This window comes from Thamnophis elegans, chromosome 2, assembly GCF_009769535.1.
Source record: "Thamnophis elegans isolate rThaEle1 chromosome 2, rThaEle1.pri, whole genome shotgun sequence".
In the NCBI taxonomy this organism is placed as follows: Eukaryota; Metazoa; Chordata; class Lepidosauria; order Squamata; family Colubridae; genus Thamnophis; species Thamnophis elegans.
The window spans coordinates 73,689,030-73,712,130 of NC_045542.1; the positions used below are offsets into that span (position 1 = coordinate 73,689,030).

Sequence of the window (23,101 nt, forward strand, 5' to 3'; positions counted from 1 at the left end):
AATGTAAATTTGTCATGTTGTCTCTTAGGATCGCTATAATATATTGCAACCATAAACTGGACTGATGAATTTATTGAACATAAATTCATCTAAAGCTATTGAGACTTAGGCAGTATACAAGATTAATAAATTATTGTTAAAAATTAACTAACAACTCTACTAGAAAAAAGACACAATCTTTGTATACGAGTTGTCATTGGAAAAAAACCTATCTTGATTACTTCTTTGCAGATAGCAAATGAATAGTGGGAATATTGGTTGCTGGTAGTGGTAAATCACCCCTACCTGTTGACACTTAGGCTTTCAAAGTATAATTGGCACAAAAAATGTGCAAATTATGCTGTACTGCCTAACCGAACTGTCTTTAGATAAGTTTAACTGAAGCATGATTTTATCATCTCCATGAGCTAATAAAACCAAGAATGCATTGATTAAACAGGAGGAATATAGCTTTCTTAGGCAGTTTATCTTTTTAATATAAATCCCTATATTAGAAAAGAATATATCAAAAGAAACAGAAACCTAATATCTTCATGCAAAACTGCAATGTAAAACAGTAATCCACCTCTAAGGTAAAACTGCAAGCCGGGAACTCTAAATAATATAAACTAGACCACAAATATTTGCACATATAAAGTACATTTGAATTTAAGAGGTCATTTTGTTTATATGGATTTAGGTCTTACAGTTACCGGCATCAAAAAGCTGCTGTATTACCCACAAATTAGTAATTAACTTCAAAATGTTCTTACTGGTGCTGTTTGTTTTAGTTTAAAAATGGGTTTAATTTAACTTCAAGAGCTTCAGGAGGAAGAGTGATTTGAATGTTCCATCAAGTATTGGGGGAGAATAATTTGAGGCAAAATGAACTAATCCTGCTTTGTATTCTTTTCTGTCATGGTCTGATTAAGGCAATATAATGAATGAGTATGAAGAGGGCTTAAGTACTGCTGTGTGTAAATGATATATCTTATGTATTAACAAGTTGAATTAGATGCTATTAGAATGTGAAAGCACTTACTTATTTTGAAAGGAGAAATATTAACATGCTTTTAAGATAAGCTTAAATTTGATTATCTTCTTACATATGAAAACAAAGAAACAAGACACCCAATAAAATATATCTCTGACTACATTATACAAATATGGTTGCTTTATGTGAATGAATTTCTTTGATGCAGTTTTTTATGTACTAGAAATTCTTAATGAGAAATACAATACCAAGTTTCATCAAATGATTCAGTCATTATTAGTGATTTTAGAAATGCATGGAATTTGTAATGTCTTTGCTATATAATATCTTTGTTTTAAAACCATTGATGTGATTACTGTTGATTTATTTTGATGTCCTTTGAAAACTCTATATAAACACTCCAGTCTCTTGATTATTAACTGGTATGAATATATTAAAACATTATATGAATTCAACGCAAGCAGCATTGGTTTTGATCTAGCTTGAAGGTGTAATTCATTTTTCCCCGAAATTTGAAATTCTAATGATTAAGTTCAGATATGTATTATTCTAATGTAAACTTTTCTGTATGCCCTGCTCCTCAGTTTGTTCCATGCCTAGGAAAGATGAGGAATTCATTTAGTTTGCATTTTATTTTTATTTTCTATAAGAATATTTTTTTCAATAGTTTCCTCTATCTCAAATGTTGAGTACATAGGAAAATAGCACATTTCATTTTTTTTTCAAAATCAGGAAGGATATATCAGCAAGCTTACTTTTCATATGAACCCTGGTTTAGATCTGTAAACTGCTTTGATGTTCAGAATGTAGGGGACTTTCTGGATTATAAAGAATGGAATGAAAATCTGGTTCATGTTTGGAGACATTTTTCCCAACTGTTACCTTAATGCAGTTCCACTGAAAGAAATGAACTGCAAGTAAAGTTGAACTAGCTTTAAAAATGGACATTTATGAAATTACTCTAGAATACAGAGTACAGTTTTGGGAGTAACCAGAAGCAACAAGTTAAAATCAGAACTTTTCAAGAAATTTGATTTTTATTACAGAAGTAAAACAAAAAAATTACATATTTTTATTGAAAATTTTAAAAAAGGGAATCAAAGCCACTGAAAATCTGCAGAAGTAGGAAAAAAGAATGAGAAGTTTAAAAAGATAGAGGCAAGAAAGTTGAGAAGACAAAAAAGCCTTTTTTTGTTTTACTTGCTCAAAGTAAACTGCAGGAGGGCTGAGGAGGGGGACTGGAATAGATTAAAATACTAAATATTTTTGGTACTGGAAATACTTGTTTTTCTGATTAGCAGAAGGTAGGAGTCTGAGATCTAAGCAGCACATTCCAATATATATTTTAAAATATATATTTTAAAATATTCAAATTTCAGTGTTCTCCATGAATAGTTTGCAGGCTGTTTTGATTGTATGCTAGTCCTCTAATGCCCTCTTCACTGGTACTAGTCCCTAACTTGTCTGCCCTTGTTGTAAACAACAGCCAGTTCAGGCTCTGGATTTGGGAATAGGCTCTGATGCTAGCAAAAAAAGGCTGGTCTGCACATCCCCAGAAACCAGGCAGGGAATGGAAATGGTGGCTGGTGCTTGAGTGTTTGTCCTGGCTTCAGACATCTGAGATTGAATCCACTGGAATATCTCCACTGTCAACATGATGAGGGGAAACTTTTGGGACTGCTGAAAGTGTGTGGTAAATTCACTGGACTCAATAATGGTTTAAATGGGCCTCTAGTTCTTATTTTGCCACTGATCCGTGTTTCGGATGCTTGGACTCGCAGAATTGCTCAGGAACCACTGGCCAGGGAATTGTGGGAGTTGAAGTTTACAGATTTTTTTTTAAATGAGGTTGAGAAACGTTGCCATAGATAAATGCAAATACACACGGCTACTTATCTCCTGCTCTCTTCCTGCAGAAGGGACATATTTCTCTCTCTCTCTCTTCCTCCATTCGTGTAGTCTTCCCCCCCCCCCCTTCGCGATTCTTCCTCCACCTCATCTCCCTTCCGGCTGCCACTCTCCTCCTTCCCCCTCGTTGTGGGTCACCGACTTCGCTTTCTCCGAGGTGGGCCGTTGCCTTTCCCCTGTGCTCTTAGTCTACCGAAATGTATATGTTAAAAGCTTGTTTGTTTTACACGCCCCAACCCTTTAGGCATCGCAGATCCCTTTTGCCACGTGTCGTTTCGACCTTGCAGCCCGCAGCGTGCGCTCCGCATAAAAGCACCGGGAAACTCCTTTTCCGCTGGAATAACGCTTGGCTTTAAATCCAATTCGTGGAAATAGCTTAATGTCTAACGAAATAATTAGGGACACTCTTTATAAAGATTTTTCGCTCTTTCTCCCGCGCTCGATTTTTTAGGAAAAAAAAAGCGTTTGGTTTCGAGCGACCTCGCGTGGCCGAATGTTGGAACAACAGCGGGAGAAAAAGAAAGAGAAGCCGTTTAACGGAGGATTTAACGCGGCTGAGTTCTATCGCCGCGTTTCTTCTTCGCTATCGCTTTTCAGTGTGCAAAGAAAGAGGGGTTAAAATACACCTAGACAGGCGATATATTTGCCCTCGCTTCCCCAGAGGGAATGGAAAAGCCTTAAACATCCTTTCAGAATTTATTTCACAAAGAACTTCGTTGTCCACCACTGCTACAATCTGATCTCTGGCTTGTCTCAATAGTAGCAACGAATTGCAGATAGCAAATTCGACCCGCAGCTCTTATCTTGATTTCTATTCCCTGCAGGTTCCTCAAAAGTTATTTAACAGGATGCTCGGCTGGGGGCTGGAGTGGGGTGGCACTTTGTTCTAAATATATGTATTTTCCATCTAAAAGATCACAAAGGACAATGCAGATAGTGGCCCAGATCACAACTAAAGCTGCCATCAAACAAACAGAAATCCGTAAAACCTGATACATAACTTAAAAACGGAGTACCTTTACTTTTCTATCATGTAACATATCTAGTATATTTTAGATTAACACTATTGTTTACATCTTACTCATATACAAGAAAACCTGCGGGTTAGCTATGTAATGATTAAATTAATTAAATGCCTTTTCTTCTAAGCAGAACCTGACTCAAAAGAACAGATTCTGTGAGTTAAAATGCACAATGGTGTTTACTATTTATCACATGATTCGTCTCTTAATAAAACAAGTGTATTTACATTTTGAATTTCCATGATGTAGTACAGTAAAACGAAGCTAACAGAATGAATATACTTTAATATCTTAAAATACCAATAGTGCCCCCGTGTGGTTAAGGAAATTAAAAGCAGTTGCTGCTGTTTTTGACATGTAATACAAATTTACAGAGAGAGAGGCAGAGAGAGATACAATAGGACACCATTTTTTTTCATTTATGGTAAAAGAAGTAGATAACGAACTGCCTGTTTCATGATGAATGCTTTATATCGAGACTGTCAGTGTATTTCATCGTTCAGCTCCACAACTACCTCAGTTGTGATTGCACATACTATTAAAATTTTCAGCCCATTTTCACATAAATAGAATATTATGTCAAGCAAGGAAGATTTAAGCCATATTCAGATAAAATATTTATATGACTGTGCTTTCAGTTGTAAATAAAAATCTCTCTTCATATTTATCTTTTCTCTGAAAGCTAGGTGGCAGAAGTTAGCTAATTTTTACTAATCTTGAAATAACTGAACAGTACTGAACCTATTAGTATTAAGTAGGACAAGGATTTTCAAACTTTGAAAAATCTTGTTATTAGTATAATTATTCTACAATCCTTGATCAAGAGACCTCTACTAATACTAACTGGCTACATTGAAGTCAATTTCTTCTTTTTCCCATCAAGTTTCATGGAAACCGTAAGAAGCAGAGGCAATTGTAAACTATTCTAAGCAACTAAGTTCTGTTGCTTAGAAAATAACCAGGAATCAAATTTAACCACCTATCATTTAATTAGCAATTTATTGTGTGTGTGTGAGGTACAAATAAATTGCCACAAACTTTCGTAGCTTACTTTTTACATGAATTGATTCCTATACCATTATAGTTACCAAAAGAGTTTCAAAAGTTTGCAGAAAACTGTTGCACTTCATTCTGATTTTTATTTCTATTTTCTTTTCAGATGTCCATGAATGATAACGATCACTTGCTTGTTATTGATAATGCAATAAGAACTTTGGATGAAGTGTCATCTGAAATGAATAAGCTTATTGGTAATTTCTAATGCTACAGTCAGAATAAAGATATGAAATGAAGAATGATATGAATATGAATATTTTTCTTTCTTTAAATTGGGGGTCCCAAAAGTCTTCAGCTCATTAAACCATTTATTATATGAAAATAATTTAATAAGTGCTACTTTAACTAATAGTAATACTACTAATAACAACAATAATAGATAGTACCATCAAGTCTTGGGTCAATACTGACCACTTTGGCCCACCCTGCTCTAAACATCTAGTAGTTTTTTAAAAATTATATTTTTTATAATGCAAGAGAATAGAAGCTGTAAATTAAATGTTCTGTTGCTGAAACTCTGCTATTAAAACTTGCTAAGTCAATATTTTTATTTAATGAACAGCCACAAACACACACACACACACACACAAACAGTTTTAACACAATTTATGATTGAATTCTGGCTCTAGATTAGTCTTAGATATGCCAATTTTCCAGGAGCTACTAAATTGCTGAATTGCTTCTGTGGTTGAGCAAAGTTGTGCATCTAGGTTACCAATATCTAGGGGGGGACGTGCTATTGGAATCACTGAATTTTGGTTGTGGTTTCAGAACTACAGCAGAAAACATTACTTAATGCAAACACTCCTTGCAATAATAGCATTAAGGAATGGGAGAGGGCTGTTTAGTTACAATTTATCTTTAGCTGCTTCAAAGCATAACTCAGATTTGCCAAACGTGGATCCTTCCAATCCATTTTGCAGCATAGTGTTAGCAATTTCTACATAAATCCTATGATAATGGCAATAAACCATGGCATTATTGATGTTAACACAAATGTTTAATTGTGAAATCAAGAATACTGTATATACTGTACCCAGTTTATATAAATCAGTAGGTGGCCTTAAAATGACTAGAAACTACAAGCAAGCATTTTAATTGTGGTGTTTGTTGTTTGTTTTTTAAATGTTTTGTAGGAACAGAGGAATGTCCCTAGAATTCCTCCTTACCTGCATTTCAAGAATTTTTTTTCAGAACTACTTTCTTTCCAATTTCACAATTTCCCTCTAGCTTTCTCTTCCACTTCAGTTATTTCCTAAAGATCCCCAACTTTAAAGTTGGGAGTTTAATAATTGAGAGTTTAACTGGAATGTGATAGTGTCGACTACTCTTCATGCTATTTTTTACACTATGGAAAGTGTAAAAAAATAGCATACATTATATAATAGATTTCCCCCTCTTTTTCTTGCTTTCGGGTTTTTTATAATATTGTCTTATGTAATACAATATTGTCATGCATACCTGATCACAATACAACATTAAAAGTGATTGCTTTTCTTTCTCATCCTTTTTATCCAAATTGCATTGTGGAAGTAGTCATATTATTATCCCTTAGAGCAATAAATGCACATAAGATAATACAGAGAAACAACACAATGTACAGATTTTTAAAGACAAAATCAAATGTTGCTTTGCAGTAAAAACTGAACTCCTGCTTTGTGATCTTCTTCTGAACTTTAGTCATCCTGTTCAAACAAATACTTCAAGAGAAAATGAAGAAAAGAGTCAAGAAGAGTTCAAAAATAAAAACTGAGTATTATTTTTTGCTAGCATCTGGAGAGATGTTTTCTTGTCTAACATATCAATACTTAAAATAGTTAAGCAAAAGGGAACTTTACTGATTTCTTAATGGTATCTTATCATAATGTCCTTTAAAATATTTCTGTGACTATGTTTATAATTGAGTATCAGAAGTTAGAAGTATAGATTTTTAAGCATGAACTAGTAAAATATTAATATATACGGTAAGCTGGCATCACATAGAATGCTTTTGGCATTTTCTTATTCTTTTTACCAACATTTTATGTGAAAGCAGTGAGTTTGGATTGTATAAGAGCAGAGAGAAAAAGAGATTTTAAAAAAAAACTTGATTCGTCTGTTTAAGATAATATTTCTGTATTGTGAAAAAGATTCAGCATATATTGTAGCACAATATTTTTTTCTGAACATAAAAGCCATGACTATTTTCAGATAATATAAACATCAGTATGCATTTCTTGCTATGTACTTGTTTATTTAGATAAATATTCTAATAAATATTCAATATTGTTTCAATAAGAATGATAAAATATTTTGATTTTTATATTCTTAATTTGGAAAGTTTAGTTGTTAAAACAATTCTGTATTAAATAAAATTGACCTGTATAAATGCAACTGTTGTAAATGTTTCATAATTATTTAACTGGAGGGGGGGGGGAGCAAACTACTAGCATACCATCAATTTCATCGAAATATTTTCTGTTGAGGTGGAAAGGGGCTCATTCACCATTCATCTGAAATATCAGATTAGTTCTTGCTTGGGACAATGTGACCAAACCACTGAGGGCTTGCACTAATGAGTCCCCTTCCCTCTTTTACTCCTGTGCTTAGAAATTTTTACTTCCCCCCCAATTTTTACTCCCCCCCAAATTATAACTTTTTATGAGGTTGGTCTTGATAATGATTTGTTTAATATAGAAAGCTTTAGACTTGTTTCCTTACATAATTCGTTTTAATCACATTTAATAGTGAATTCTTATTTCATCTAAATCAGTGGTTCCCAACGTTGGGCCCATGCCCCACAGGGAGGCAATTTGACTTTTAATGGGGGCAATTTGAACCTTGTTTAAACCAAGTTAATGGCCTTTCGGGTTTCCTCCGCGTGAGTAGAGTTCACTTTTTGAAGAATTATATGTCATAGGGGTCAGGATTTTAGAAATGCTTAGGGGCATGGCCAAAAAAAAAAAATATTGGGAAGCACTGATCTAAAGGAATAAACTGGAGACAAATGCCTCCAAACGTCGTATCAAGAGAATGTGGTTCTTTGTAATTTCCTGACACCACAGTCTATATGATTTGCTCTGATGTTCAAATGTTCTTGTTATTTTGGATAAAGTAAGAAGCTTACACTGCAAAAATCTTAATCTTAAAATTAATCTAAATCTAAAATCTTAATCTGAAAATCTTAACGACGTTTGGAGGCATTTGTCTCCAGTTTATTCATTTAGATCAATGGTTCCCAATCTTTTTTTGGGGGGGGCATGCCCCACCTAAGCATTTCTAAAATCCTGACCCGCGTGACATATAATTCCTCAAAAAGTGAACTCTACTCAGAAAGCCTGAAAGGCCATTAACTTGGTTTAAACAATGTTCAAGAAGAATATATTGAATGGTTGTTAACTAAATAATTTAAGTCACTAAAATATTTTTTGTCAAGAAATTGATGGATTCTACCCACTCCATCATCTTTGCATTTTGTAAGATACATTATGAAATGTCCACATTAAGTACTTGGTGTCATTTCAACTTCTTTAATAATATAAAAAATAAGACCGGCTCTTCAGTTTAACTTGGGCACCAAGATATAATATATTAATGACCAAAAAATACAATCCAGACAAATTGCAATGACAGTTTAATAAAAAATATACTTCTTAGTAGGTCAGACTGGCAATTATCTAAAATTAAAGGTAATTTAGATCATGATAATAACAGACTGAAAGAGTTGGAAGTGATCTTGAGGTCTTCTAGTCCAATCCCCTGCTCTTGCAGGAAACCCTATGCCATTAGGTGTAGGGTTTCCTATACTCAGTTTGAATGAAACCCATGAACTGGTACAGAAATTAATTTCCATTTATAGTTCGAAGAACAATAAAAAAATAGAAACATTTGTATTATGAGAAGTCGTAATATTCAATAGCTTTGTTGGAAAGATACAAATAAAGACTGCAAGAGAAGCAATCAGTTCTTTAACAAATATTTAAGTAGAAAAATGACCACACACACAAAAATCCTTTGACTCTTAATGATCACAATTAACCAGTGCCATCATAGATGGAACTCAATAAACTGATGTTTTCACTAAGAACAAACATTAGCAGGCATGCTGGGTTTGATAAAATCAGGAAATATCTGTTAAGCTATTCTTGAATGTATCTGTTACTAAACCTTTATATGGAAAATGTATATAGAACTATTGTTTAGAAGACTTCTTCATCCTGAAAAAAAAAATCCAGTAATAATAAGAGTATATTTTAATCAATGGATATCACACATACAATTTTTTCAGTGAAAAATGACGTGCTTAACGGCTTTCATACCAACGGGGTGGGTGGGAGGGAGAGATAATATATTAACAACCTTCATGGCATAATATGAAAAAACAGATAAAAAAATTATCTCAGTTCATCCAATACAAAATGATAACTCTATGAATTTAGAGTTCATCCAACACAAATCAGTTACTCCTCTAACTTGAAAAGACAAAGTTGAGCTTGAACTTGATCTTCATGCATTTTCTCTTCTAAAGATTTCCAGCTGCATATGTTAACACACATTGCTTCTTTGAACATCGGTCTTTTCCATCAATCAACAGAAGGGGCATTCGTTTGAAGTAATCAACAATGTCAGTCACCGACGTGAAGTCCTGTGTGATTTGCAAAATACCTTTTTTATATTCATATTCATATTTTATAGAACTATTTAGTTGAGGACAGATCAATGGATCTTTATTTAGTTACTAATATTTTTATAGAAGACGTGGAGAGACCTGGCCCATTCAATGGCCAAGATTTGGATATCCTTGAATGGATCACATCATCGTTTTTATAGATTTGATTTTGCTCAGTTAATATATACAGATTTTGTAGAACATCTGAGGAAGGGAGCAATTTGACTGACTTAGAAAGTCTTACATTTAATAATTTTTCAGAGTGGAAAGGTTATGGAGTTAAGAGAATGATGCCACAGCATACCTCGTTTCCTTTCAAGCTGGTTCCCAAGAAGTAGACCTGACTCTCTTGCTGATAACGTATCTGGATATTGTAAACTTTGTTGTGGTAAAGCACCATTAGAACATACGGCTGCGCAACTGATTTTTTGGAACTGTCTCTTATTAAAAATGAACCATCCTAAAAAAGTAACACATTAAAACGTTTTTGAGAAAAGATCGCAACAGCTTTATGAATCAAAAATACATAAATAACTGAGGTAAATTTTGATTGTATTTTAAAGCATTTAGCAATGTTCGTGTGTGTGTGTGTGTGTGTGTGTGTACTAGAGCAGTGATGGAGAACCTTTTCTGCACTGAGTGCCGAAAAGGGAGCACGTGCACATGTACGCTCGTCGGAAAATGAACCTCTGGCAAGCTACTCTTCCAGTTACTGGCATGCATGTGCATGCGAAAATCAGCTGTCCGGCGTGCATGCTCACGCTAGAAAATGGAAGACCAGCTCTTTCAGTTTCCAACATTGCTGCATGCACGAAGGCCAGCTGATTGGCACGCCAAAAACCCAGAAGAGGAAGGGCAACGTGACGCGTGCCAGGTGACATAGCTATGCGTGCCACTTTGGGCACACATGCCATAGTTTCGCCATCTCAGTACTACAGTTTCTCGAACTCAACAACTTTTAAGATGTGTGGATTTCAGCTCCAAGAATGCCCCACCGGCATGAAACCCACACCTCTTAAATTTGCTGAGGTTGAAAAATACTGATCCATACAGACAATAATCATTGAAATCTTTACCTGGTTTATATTTCTAAGTGCAACTTCTGCATCTGACCGGGTGATATCAGCAGCATACCACTTCTGATTTTGTTGACAGCCAAATGAAAAAAGAAATGAAAAAAAAATGTTTATTATCACAAACATGCAGGTGGAATTTTGAAATGTATTTAGGAAAGGATATAAATCATTTAAAGCCCCGAAAGTATTCAACTGCTAGGAGTTGATTTTTGCTTATGTTGCTAAATATATATATATATATATATATATATATATATATATATATATATATATATATATATATATATATATATATATATATATATATGTTTAATGTAAATAAACAAATTATATTACAACTTCTTTAAAAAGTTTTGTTTATTCTTCATGGCTTTTGGATGCCATTCTAAAATATGTTGCACCTGCCATGTATTTACTTAATAATACTTCTATGCAATTGTCCAAATTCTGTCTTAAGATAGAATTACCAGCTAGTATTTGGAACTTTTCACCATACCCAGATGTATTTCCTTTACCTTCTCTCCTCTCACTGCTACATTTTTTCTTTGCTTTCTTTCTTCATGGCAGAACAGTGGTGGGTTTCAAAGTTCTTTAGAACCTCTTCTGTAGGTGTGGCCTGCTTTGTGGGAGTGACTTGCTGGCCATGTGACCGGATGGGAGTGGCTTGCCGGCCATGTGACTGGGTGGGCGTGGCCAACTTATAAAATGTGGTGAAACTCACTTAACAGCGCTCTTGCTTAGCAACCAAAATGTTGACTCAGAAACTCTGGCATTTGAGGCACGCAAGTCTTAAAGCTATCAAGCTACAAGACCCTTGCACCCCTTTAGAAAAAAAAAACCCAGGGGTGTTCAAACTTGACAGCTTTAAGACTTGTCGACTTCAACTCCCAGAATTCCTCCTCCAGTCATGTTGGCTCAGGACCTTTGGCATTGAAATGTGCAAGTCTTAAAGCTGTCACGTTACAAGACCCTTGCACCCCTAAACTTTCAGAAAAAAACCCACAGGTGTTCAAACTTGACAGCTTTAAGACTTGTGGACTTCAACTCCCAGAATTCCTCTCTCGCTCTTCATCTTGATGATGTGCGGACAGGCGGGGGGAGGGAGCTGGAACCGGTTCTAAACGGCACTGTAGATTTGTGGAACCTCTTCTATAGAAGATGTTAGAACTGGCAGAAACCCACCCCATGACAGAAGCATCGTGATTAAAATAAGTTATGCTACACAGCATAACGTTTAAAATATAAAATGCAAGATTAAAATATGTACAAGTTAAACAGATCTTGCCTAGAAACTAGCAACATTAATTACATTACAGTGCCATGAGATCCTCAAGTGTACACTAATCAGGAAACAAAGCACAGATAAACATATGTGTTGTTATCTGTCTGTCATCAAAATTGCAAGGGCCCCATTTGTTCAGAGTATCTCTGAATCTTCTTGTACCTGTATGTAGTTTAGTCAACAATTCCCATATTTCCCAGCTTTTGCCAGACATTTGTTTTTGCTTTGCTTTGTCTTAAGTCCTTGCGTGAGGGTCTATACAGATGTTCTGCACATTTTCTTTGTAATACAAGTAGTCCTCGACTTACAACAATTCATTTAGTGACCATTCAAACAACATCACTGAAAAAAGGGACATGTTTTTTTCACACCTAACAACAATTGCAGCATCCCAGTGGTTACAAGATCAAAATTTGGATGCTTTGCAACTGGTTCATATTTATGAAGATTGCAGTATTTCGGGGTCCCCTTTTTCAACCTTCTGACAAGCAAAGTCAATGGGGAAGCCAGATTCACTTAATAACCGTGTTACTAACTTAATAAACGCAGTGATTCACTTAACAACTGTACCAAGAAAAGTTGTAAAATGTGGCAAAACTCACTTAAGAAATGTTTCACTAAGCAATATAAATTCTGGGCTCAATTGTGGTAGTAAGTTGAGAACTATCTGTATATAATACAATTTATAATTTATAATACTTCTCCTTTGTAAAGTACAGTATTTTTTGGAGTATAAGATGCACCTTTTTCCCTCAAAAAAGAGGGTGAAAATCTTGGTGCGTCTTATACACTGAATACAGCACTTTTGGCCTACCAAAACCCCACCCCCTTTGCAAAAATGGACGTGCAGACGGTTTGGCAGGTTTGCAAACTGCTCCTGAAGGATGGGGAGAGCAAAAAACAGCACAAAATGGGCCATTTTTGCCCCCCAAGCCCCAGGAGCACTCTACAAACCTCCCAAAGCCTCTGCATGCCATTTTGTTTTGCAAAAAATGGCCCATTTTTGTGAAAAAATGGCTGTTTTTTGCTCATTTTTGTCCCCCCCCTAGCCTCCAGGAGCACTCTAAGAGCCCCCCAAAGCTCTGCATGCCCCACCTTTTTTTGGGGGGGGGGGAGAGGCCTGCAGAAGATTTGGAAGGCCTGCAGAGTACAAAAACTTTTTTTTAAAAAATTACTTCTTCAAAATAATGGTATGTCTTATACTCCGAAAAATATGGTAATATTATAGTGTTCATAAAAGCAAAGAATGAAATAAGCAGTAGAAACAGTGGGGAAAATCTATGTTTAAAAACTTGTAGTTTAAACCAAGAGGGATCTTAGTTTGGCCTGAGTTTGGATTGTGTATTCTCTTGTGCAGTCCAAATTTCTTTGTCACGATTAGACAGGGTCAAATCATTCTTAACTGTATTAGCTTTTCTCCTTTTCTAATACCAGTGACTACTTGAAGTTTATCAAATCTGTTAGCTAATTACTAAATTAAAATATTCAGTTATTTTTGGATTGCTATAATTCTATACCAACATGGAATTTCTTTCCTCCATTGCTGATTCCCTTTGCCTGTGTTTTAGTCCCCACCTCACCCCCAATCAATGATGGTATCCTGATTTCAAGTGAGCAAGGCAATGTTGATAAAAATGATAAGTTAAATCTGGTGTGTTTGCTTCTGGAGTAAGAACCTATCTACCAATCACGATAGTGAATATGTGAATCGATGGGAATGTGCTTTTGGGAGAAGGCATATTTTGACGTGTGGCTTAAATAGGGCTCTCTTACAGATCTAGTTCCCACTTCTGCAGGCCACAGATATTATTAAAAAGCTTCTGCTTTATGTAGAGGAGATCATATGACAAGTTTCTTCACAAGTTTTCATCTTTTTATTTTATTTAAATAATAAAAGCAGATACCTTCCTGCTGGTCTTTATTGTTGACTTCAATTTTCATTGACCTCAACTTACCTTACATAACATCTTATGTCCATAGATTGCTCCCTTGATTTCATATGTATCAGCTGGGTCTGAGATTCTATTGAATAAATCACTTACATGTTCCAGTATTTAACTTTTGTATACCTTATGACTTTGTTCCACTCTTTCATTATCAGCTTTAGGAAATTCTGCATTTGGTTTATTGGGAATTGGTAATGGTGGTCTGCCATCTGCTGCGGTTTTGGAAAAGGTTCTGGAGATATGACCTTCAGAAACATTAAATGTGTTTAGAAATTAAAGTTAGTTCACTGAATTCACAGTGAAATATAGTTAAGGAATCTATTTTGAATGAACCAGATGTACTTTATATTGACACCAAGATTTAGATTAATGCTGTTTTGCTGTAAATCCAGTATACAAACTGATTAAAAGCAGACTACATCACCCACAAACTTTTACTCACAAATACATTGATAGCTTTCTAGAGATGGAAAAAATCCCCAAATTTTCCAATTGTAAAATCCACCACAGATATTCTCTTTCACTGTAATGTATTTACAGATGTTACTCCTCTATCTGGTGCTAGCAGAGTGGAGGCAGCAAAGATAGTAGGTAATGATCTGCGATAAATCATGTACAGTGCTAACTAGTTATATAGTACAGGATAGATTATTTGTTGATCTTGGCTTCCACTGGTACATGTGCATCTCCTTATTTATATTACTCTACATTATGATTCATCACTCTTTATATATGTAAAATCCCCCCCCCCCATATTTTAAAGGGTCACCTTAATTTCTCATATATTTAATACCCATATTTATTGTCATGTATGTATATGTACATATATACATATTCGTGTTATATGTATCCCCATCTCTTTGACATTATATCACTAGATATAATTACAAATCTACAAACAAATCTAGATTTTTTTTCTACAAATCTAGAACAAAAGGCAATACATGAAGTTGTGCCTGATTGGCAAGTATGGGAAACTACAAAAAAGAATAGTGAAAGTTGTTGGGTAAATTTTACATTTCTCTTTCAATTTCATGTCTTTATTTGTCTTATTCCTTTGTTGTGACACAGAGATCATTGATGCTTTATACATTTGTATTAATACAAATATTTTATGGTTCGCCAAGTGATAAGATTTAATGAAATACTAGATTTCAGTATCTGTAGATTATCTCAAAATGCAAGCTCAACATTCATAAAATAGTTCTAAAATACATACTTGGCAGAAGACGTGGTGGTAATGATGCACTTGAGGGAATGCTATAATGAAAACAAAGACTGATTAGGATAAACCGATGAATTCTGATATAGTACCCTCTTAATCTACAGCTATGTGAACAGTAGCGTTATCAAGAAGTTAAGTTTTGCTGTCTCTTTTTTTACAATCTTCATTATATGTAAACCAGAAATTGCCTTTATTGAAATCCTTTATTCTAGAATTCTTGCAAGCAACGACTATTTACAATACCTCTATTTAAAAAATGTAGTTTTAGAGTAATGTAAGGCAAATTCTAATGCTAATAGTACCTTAGGAGCTTTAGACACAGCTGGATCATGTCAGAAAGACAAGAGATGGAGAAAGGAGCTGACATTGCAACGATACGGACATGTGATCTCGGAGCTCCGAGATCGCAGCCAATACTTTTACCGCTGATTGGTCCATCTGGAGCTAAACCATCCCGAAAAGATGGTGACAGGAAGAGTACGTCTTGCTGATCTCAGGGACATCGCAAAGTCCCTGATTGATCCAAGAGAATCTCTTCTAGCCGGTGATAGAAGTACAGCCCCAAACCTCTGAAGTCGGAACAGCTCCGCAACCAGAGGAAAGCGGAAAGAAAAAGTGTGTCCATCGTGTGTGGAAAATTTATTTTTTACAAAAGAGACTGCCCAAAAAAGATTAAAACCAAATCAAACTTGTAAAGAAAAGAAAAGAAAAGAAGCGGCGAATTTAAGCTATTTTGGACTGTGTGTTATCCTTTTTTTAAAAATTATCTTCTATGGATGGAAGTTTTGCAAACACTTCCTACTTTTTAAAGTAAAAGTATTGGCTTTTCTTCTTGTACTTTTTTTTTAACCTATGGATTAAATCTTTTTTTTAAAATTTTCACAATACTGGCTTGGATGGGGTTTTTTTGTTTTGTTCTATTTAAGAGCTTTGTTTCTTTTAAGCATGGAATATGAAGAGGATATGAAAGGAATATAAAGAGAGCAGTAACATCAGAAGGAAAAGGAGTTACACTGCCGCTTGGAGGTTGGAGGCTGAGTTCTGGAAATATTTCTCTCTCTCTTTTCTTTGATCATTTTGACCTTGCACTTCAAAGGTTTTAGCTTGCAAAGAGATAAGATGGGTTGTTTATGCAGGTGCCCTTTGGATGTCTCTTTGGCAGTGAGAGAGAAGAGAAAAACAAAGCTTTGTTTTCCAACTAGAGTGGCAGTGTTTATAAACTGGACAATGGCACAATACCAAGAAGAAACCATACATTACAACAGATTATGTTTGAAATTCAAAAATTATTAGAAACATCAGAGAGAATTGAGAAGAAATTGGAAAATATAGATGGTAATATAGCAAAATTTGATGAAATTGAAGATAGCCAGCTAATGGAAAAAGTGGAGGTTAGAGTCTTAAAAACCCAAGGGAAAAATGAACAAAGAGGCAAGATAATTGTGGATATTGACAGTAATCTGTGCGTGGTTGGAAATGGATAGAATAGAACATGGAAAGGGAAGAGAGATGGAAAGGAGCTCTACCCCAGATTTCAAGGTATAGAAGGAGAAAAAAGGAAAGAATTTATGGATTTAAGGAGGGGAACTTTGACAAAAGCACTACTGATAACCAAAGATAAACTGATTAAAGAAGCTGATAGAGGGTTTCGAGAATTTATAAGACATGCAACAAGCAACAAGGTGCAACGAGAAGTCCACATAAAGTTGATTAAGGATATAACCAGAAGATTAATCCCACATAAGACAAAAGAAATAAGACTGTACTACTATTGGAAAGACACAGGTTGAGACATGAAAATATTAACAAAATACTAGCTAAATAGTTAAAATTAGAGCATTATGTTAAAAATGAAGTGATAATGGATATAGCTAGATAGATAATTGATAATGATATAATGTATACATATGTATTGGTTTGACAAGAGAAAATTTGGTATAAATTTTTAAATGATGACCAAGAAAGGAAGTTTAGAAATTTTGTTATGTATGAAAGCCTATAATATTGAAATTGGATATAAATTGTAAACAGTGATTAAGAAAGGAGGTTTAGAAACTTTGTTATCAAACATAATTAATTTTTATTTAGAACGTTTCACAAAGATAGAATGTTGTTGGATGATATTGAAAATAGACAATGGAATGCCATTATGTGGTTTTGCTTTGAATTTTGGAATATTTGTTATAAAGGGATGTTAAAACAACTATAGTCATATGAAGGATGAGATATAATGATAGTAATATATATAAATATATTTGATGTAAAATATAATTTGATATGGATTATAGGTGATGACTGTGGAAGGGATGCACAAAAGTTCTTTGTAACCAATTGACACACTTTTTATAATGTGTAATGGAATATGTTTTTATAGTGTTTGTTGTGTCTTGTTTGTTTGTGTCTATTCAAAAAGTAACAAAAAATAACAAAAAGAAAGAAAGACAAGAGATGTTTTAATGGGATACATTACCATTTCAGTTTTAGGTAATAGACATTTCTTTTATAATAACTGAATTAATTTAGTGACATGATTGACAAACAGTTGGTTAAACTTTTTAAAAATTTATCCAATTTCCTAAGGATCTGTGCAAAGTCAGGCACAGTATAAAACCTTTCCACTCCAACAACATTGAGTGAAATGACCTGAAAAGGAGAATCGCCACAACATTGTGTCCCCAATCCCAACCCGCTTAGCCCACCCAGAAATATATCATGATTGATAGTATCAAAAGTCATTGAAAGCTCACGAAGAACCATCCTGTTGTCAGTAGAGATCATCCATAAATGCAATAACATCTGCTTCAATACTATAGCTAAATATGTAATCCAACTGAAATAAATCCAGATGTATTCTGGGCTCTTTTAAGCTGTGTTATGATCAACTTCTGAATGTCTTTTCTTAAAATGGGCAGCTTGGTGAGAAGAACAAAATTGCCCAATTTCTGGTTCAAAGATTGGGTCCAACATTGGTTTCTTAAGAAAGGAATGAAGGGGAACCATTGCTATGTTCTTAGGCAGAGATGGGCTCACCATTTTACTGGGGCAGATGGTACTCTTGATTTTCAAAATAAGAGTATAGCCACTATTTTCAAATGGATTTTGTTCCAGAGTGAAATTTTATAGTGTGAATAAATATTAAAATTATACTTCCATTGGTCACCTTTCAAATGTGCTTTGAAGCTTTTAATATGAGAAGTAAAGTAGATCTGTGGCTAAAAGAAGCATCAAACCCTTTCTATAAAGAATATGGAAGGAGGCTGTATCTTCCTTTCCTGTTGCTATTCCATTCTTTCTCTGTGTTCTTTACAGAAACAAGGAATAATTGGCAGTCTCAGACCAATGCTAAAACATTTTAATTTGCTTGTTAGTTTTATAAACAAATAATAAATTATTATAACTTTTGCTATTTGCCTGTGGGATTTCCATTGCAGTGGAATATCTTTAGATTAAAAATATTAAATATATTATTATGAAAGTTTCTTGTTTCAGACTTCTTAACTATTAAAATGGATAGTAATCTAGAGTACTAGCATACTACATCATTATTAAAAGAATATTATTCATAGAATTAAATGATGAATAATAATTGCAGCATAAGTGAATTGTGTACTTTAGGTTGACTCAAAGTTCATTCAACCAACCTTTCTGCGTGTAGATCAGTCTTCATTTTGGGTGGTAAAGGAATTAAATTCGACTTAGTAGTTCTGGAAGGAAAGGTGTTGAAGGGCTGAGGTGATGGCTGTGGAACTGGCCTTTGGGGAATATCTAGAGAGAAGAGCAAAAACAAACCATTGACAAAAAAGATTTCACTGGCTGTGAAAAAGGCCAATTTCATGCTAAGGATCACTAGGAAAGGGGATTGAAAATAAAAATGCTAACACTATAACATTCTTATCAAATCTATGGTACATCTTCACTTAGAATATTGGTTATGGGCCTGGCAGTCTAGTAGCCATCTTTAGCTACTCAGAAGGGCAACAAAATTATCTGAGGGCTCAAAGACCTCCTCTACAAGAAAAGGCTACAACATGTGAGACTTTTTAGCTTGGAAAATAGGCAACTGAGAGAAGACATGAGTTAGGGATGTAAATAGCATAAAGAACATGAATAGGGAGGTTTTGTCACTACCTCCAAACATTTGTCAAAAACCCATAGAGTAGAGCTGATTGGAAGATGATTTAAAACACACAAAATGAAATACTTCTTCACATCATGCACAATTAACTTGTGATAAAAATAACCACAAATATACTAATCACCTTCTTCAATCGTCTTAAAAAGAAATTGGAAAAATGGTGGAGGACAGGCTTATTAGGAGCTATTGGTCTAGGAAGGTTCAAGATTAATTCTCACTTAGGGAAGCCTGCATCCAAATAGAATTTGCATGGGAGCAATGGTATGACTGAGGAATATATCCATCTGCTGTTGAGCAACCTAAAGGCATCAGGTTTAGTATTATGAAAAACAAAATGCTGAACTAAGCTGGGTTTGCCCTTACCCAGGAAGACTCTTTGTATATTCTTAATGCATTCATATGAGCTATATTATATGCTGTAGCAAAATAATTATGCAAAGGCTGTAAGTCCTATTCATGCTTTCCATATGAACATCTAATAAGACTTCTAATAAGCTGAATCCATATTGCATGGCCACCACTGGCTCAAAATTTGCTCACTAATTTCATATCAAGTGTAGTTTGATAGCAATCCTAACATACACAAATGTTAGCAATGTACATTAGTGGCATAATCTTGTAAGTGGTTCAGTGCAAATTGCTTATTTCCCATGGAAGGTTTTTTCAATTCCTTCTCCAGAGCTCTTTTCTTTCTTGAAAAGTGTTTGGTCTCGTTCTTTACTGCTAATATTTAACAGAAAACAGATTCATTGGGTATGACAATAGTAAAGTAAATATAAAACATTACGTACTGTCAGATTCCATCTGAAAGAAATATAACATAAATCAATATTAGTGTTGCCAGTTCTTTATTGATTAACTGAATTGGTTTATTTATAATATCAACATAATCTGTACAAAACTTATAGAAATCAAAATAATGTATCATAGGCATATGTATGTGCATATCCATCCATAGATGCATACATATGAATGACATAATAGGAATTATCTTAGAAAACGAAATGAATCTTTTAAAGTAGTATCCTATGTTTCTCCTTCCTTCTCTCCCTCCCTCCCTAATTCCTCCCTTTCTTCCTTTCTCCCTCCCTCCCTCCCTCCCTCCCTCCCTCCCTCAATAATTGTCATAAAAACCAACAATTTGCCAGAATTGAGACATTAATCCAATAAATTATCACTTCTATAATTAAAACTACATACAGTAGTTTAATTAAGCGTAGTTCTAGGTCTAGGTTTTGCTAAAGGTGATTTTTGAAACGTTCTATTTAGGGACTGAGAAAGAATGGATATTTAAGATCAGTCTTCCTCTTTTTCAAACGCTTTTGGTATCAAATTGATTGGGACATCATTGTTTTCAAAGGGTAACTGGAGAATGAACAAGCACAGCGACCCAAAGTTATTCTGCCTAGATACTATTTATCTAGCAATAGAAGGGAAGATACTTCCAAACAGACACCAGCTTTGCCCCAATATGTTCTGAAGCATTTCTACACTACTTTGTTACCCACTTCACTGGCCTGTATTGTCCCATTTAATTATCACCATTCTCTCCAACTAGCCCAGATGGAAGCATCTGCTCCCATTATTACTCTTCCCTCATTACATCTGCTTATAATGGGGGGGGGGGAGAGAATTCAGGTATCTCCTATGCATGGTAGCAGCATAGTCATCCCAAAGGACTCAGGAACTGGGAGAAAATCACCAAGATGCTATAGAGCCTTGACTGCAGTGCAGAGGGGCAATCCTGAATAGAAGAAAGATTGGAATCCCTGCCAATTGGAACCCATCTGTCTTCAGGCTCTCAAAGAAACACCAGAAATCTTTCTTTACAGGACTTTTCTTTGTAGAGAGCCAGGGAGAGGGCCTTGATGCAAATACAGTAGAAGCTGTTGATTAAACATAAAAGATGGAAATGTTCCTTAAATCCCAGGATGAGGGATAGTACAGATAGTCCTTGACTTACAATAGTTCCTTTAGTGACCATTCAAAATTACAACAGCATTGAAAAAAGTGACTTATGACCGTTTTCACAGTTACAATCTTATGCACTCAAAATTCAGATGCTTGGTTGCAACTGGTTCATACTTATGACTCTTGCAGCACCCCGGGGGGGGGGGGTGTCACGTGGTCACCTTTTGCAATCTTCTGACAAGCCAAGGGGAAGTCAAATTCACTTAGCAACCAGGTTACTAACTTATCAACTAAGGTGATTCACTTAACATCTGTGGCAAGAAATGTCGTGAAATGCGGCAAAATTCACTTAACAAATGTATCACTCAGTTTTGGGCTCCACTGTAGTCATAAGTCAAGAACTACCCGTATTAAGTGGAATCTCAGGAAATTTCTCCTCTGACTTATGTAGATCAGGGAGGAAAGGAGGTGCCCAATGAGACTTCCAAGATCCTCCTTTTTTAGCCATTAAAGTATCCTGGGGAATTGGTTTCCTGATCTGGTCTACTCAGTACTTGTCTTAGGTTGCAATTATATTATAGGCATTTCCCCCATTGTTGGTGTTGATCTCAAGTCAGACTAGCCGTTGCATGTAGAAGGAGCCTAATGTTTACCAGCTCAGCCAAAACATTTCTATCATCTTCAAGATGGACACCTTCTTCTACTCTCTATTCTATTCTACACTTGCAGTGTAATTTTGGCAGGTTCTGTTTTTAAATCTTCCACTGTTTGGGTAGGAAACATGTATTAAATGTATTGTTAAAAAAACCAGATGGTTAAATGTACTGCTCATTTATCCATTAAGTTAACCATATTGAAATGTAGTATATTAAGGCAGCAAAGAGATCCTATAAACTAGTTCAAGGATTAGTGAGACTCAAATTAGAAAATGTAAAAAAAAGAGTTAAGTTAAATTGAGAACATGCTACAAATGATATTTTCAAAAAGAGGGAGATTATATATAGATATACTTACTTCTGTCTGTCTTTCAAGCATTTGATTGCTCCTAGAAAACAAGTAAAATTAATAATCAAAATGTGGTATTCAGAGCATGTTCAAAAGAACATTAGAAGATACTTTGCTAACAAGAAGTCCCATCTCCTCCCACTTATGTCTGCCTGACTGTAACATCATTGCTTGTATCCTTACGATTTATATTGATATTGATTGTTTCCTGATTGCTTATTTGTAGTCCTATGCTATGATGTGCTGTGCTATTCCATTCTAGAATTGTTTTCCAGAGATGTAGCCCATCAGCGCACAGCACTTGTCTAGGCTAATGCTGAATTATTTATGCTTTACAGATATAATTACTTTGTGAATGGCTGCATTCTTCTAGAGGAAGGGCTGTTTTTTTCGACTCTCTCAGTGGGTGGCAGAGGAGGCTTCTGTATCTTTGCCAAATCATCTGCCAGAGATCTATGAGAGAAGGAGAGAGCATTTGGAAGACAATTTCTTCATATTGTGTTTCTTTGGCTAATTCTGATAGTTTACTTTACAGAAAATTAAACGGTTACCTGAGCTTTGGTGTTAGACCCTGGAAAGAAGGAAAAGCAAGGGTATATTTTAAAAAACGGAAAAAAAACCAAGCTAAAATATTGTATTTATTCATAGACTAAAGCCATCTCTTACCATTTCAGGAAAAGCTCGTTTGCCTTAATTGAGATAAAAATGAATGAAAAGAGGGAAGAACAGTTAGTTACTCATCACTGGACTCAGAAAACTAGACAGTGCTGCTAAGGTTACATTAACTTTAAAAGAAAGCTGAAGGATATTACCATGCCATTGTGAAGAAAACAAAAATCGAATAATGCCTTTATCTCTTATAGAATGTGTTAAAATACATGTAGCTCTCAACTTATGACCAAACTGAGCCCAAA

At 34.9% G+C, this 23,101-nt stretch overlaps 1 protein-coding gene across 2 annotated transcripts in view; it reads right to left on the reverse strand.

The window, feature by feature from the left end:
* Nucleotides 1-8,555: 8,555 nt before the first annotated feature.
* Nucleotides 8,556-23,101, reverse strand: part of LCP2 (lymphocyte cytosolic protein 2) — a 45,459-nt gene continuing 30,913 nt past the window's right edge. Inside the window, exons 11-21 of one of the 2 annotated variants that reach the window (XM_032212099.1) lie at nt 22,854-22,876; nt 22,739-22,758; nt 22,536-22,640; nt 22,197-22,227; nt 20,063-20,075; nt 18,778-18,901; nt 15,131-15,171; nt 14,035-14,156; nt 10,684-10,746; nt 9,912-10,067; nt 8,556-9,583 (exon numbers count right to left, since the gene is read on the reverse strand). In XM_032212099.1, the coding sequence (XP_032067990.1) occupies nt 9,461-9,583; nt 9,912-10,067; nt 10,684-10,746; nt 14,035-14,156; nt 15,131-15,171; nt 18,778-18,901; nt 20,063-20,075; nt 22,197-22,227; nt 22,536-22,640; nt 22,739-22,758; nt 22,854-22,876 (821 nt within the window). In that variant the 3' untranslated portion in view covers nt 8,556-9,460. The remainder of the gene's footprint in view (nt 9,584-9,911; nt 10,068-10,683; nt 10,747-14,034; nt 14,157-15,130; nt 15,172-18,777; nt 18,902-20,062; nt 20,076-22,196; nt 22,228-22,535; nt 22,641-22,738; nt 22,759-22,853; nt 22,877-23,101) is intronic. The other variant, XM_032212100.1, reaches the window with a different exon arrangement.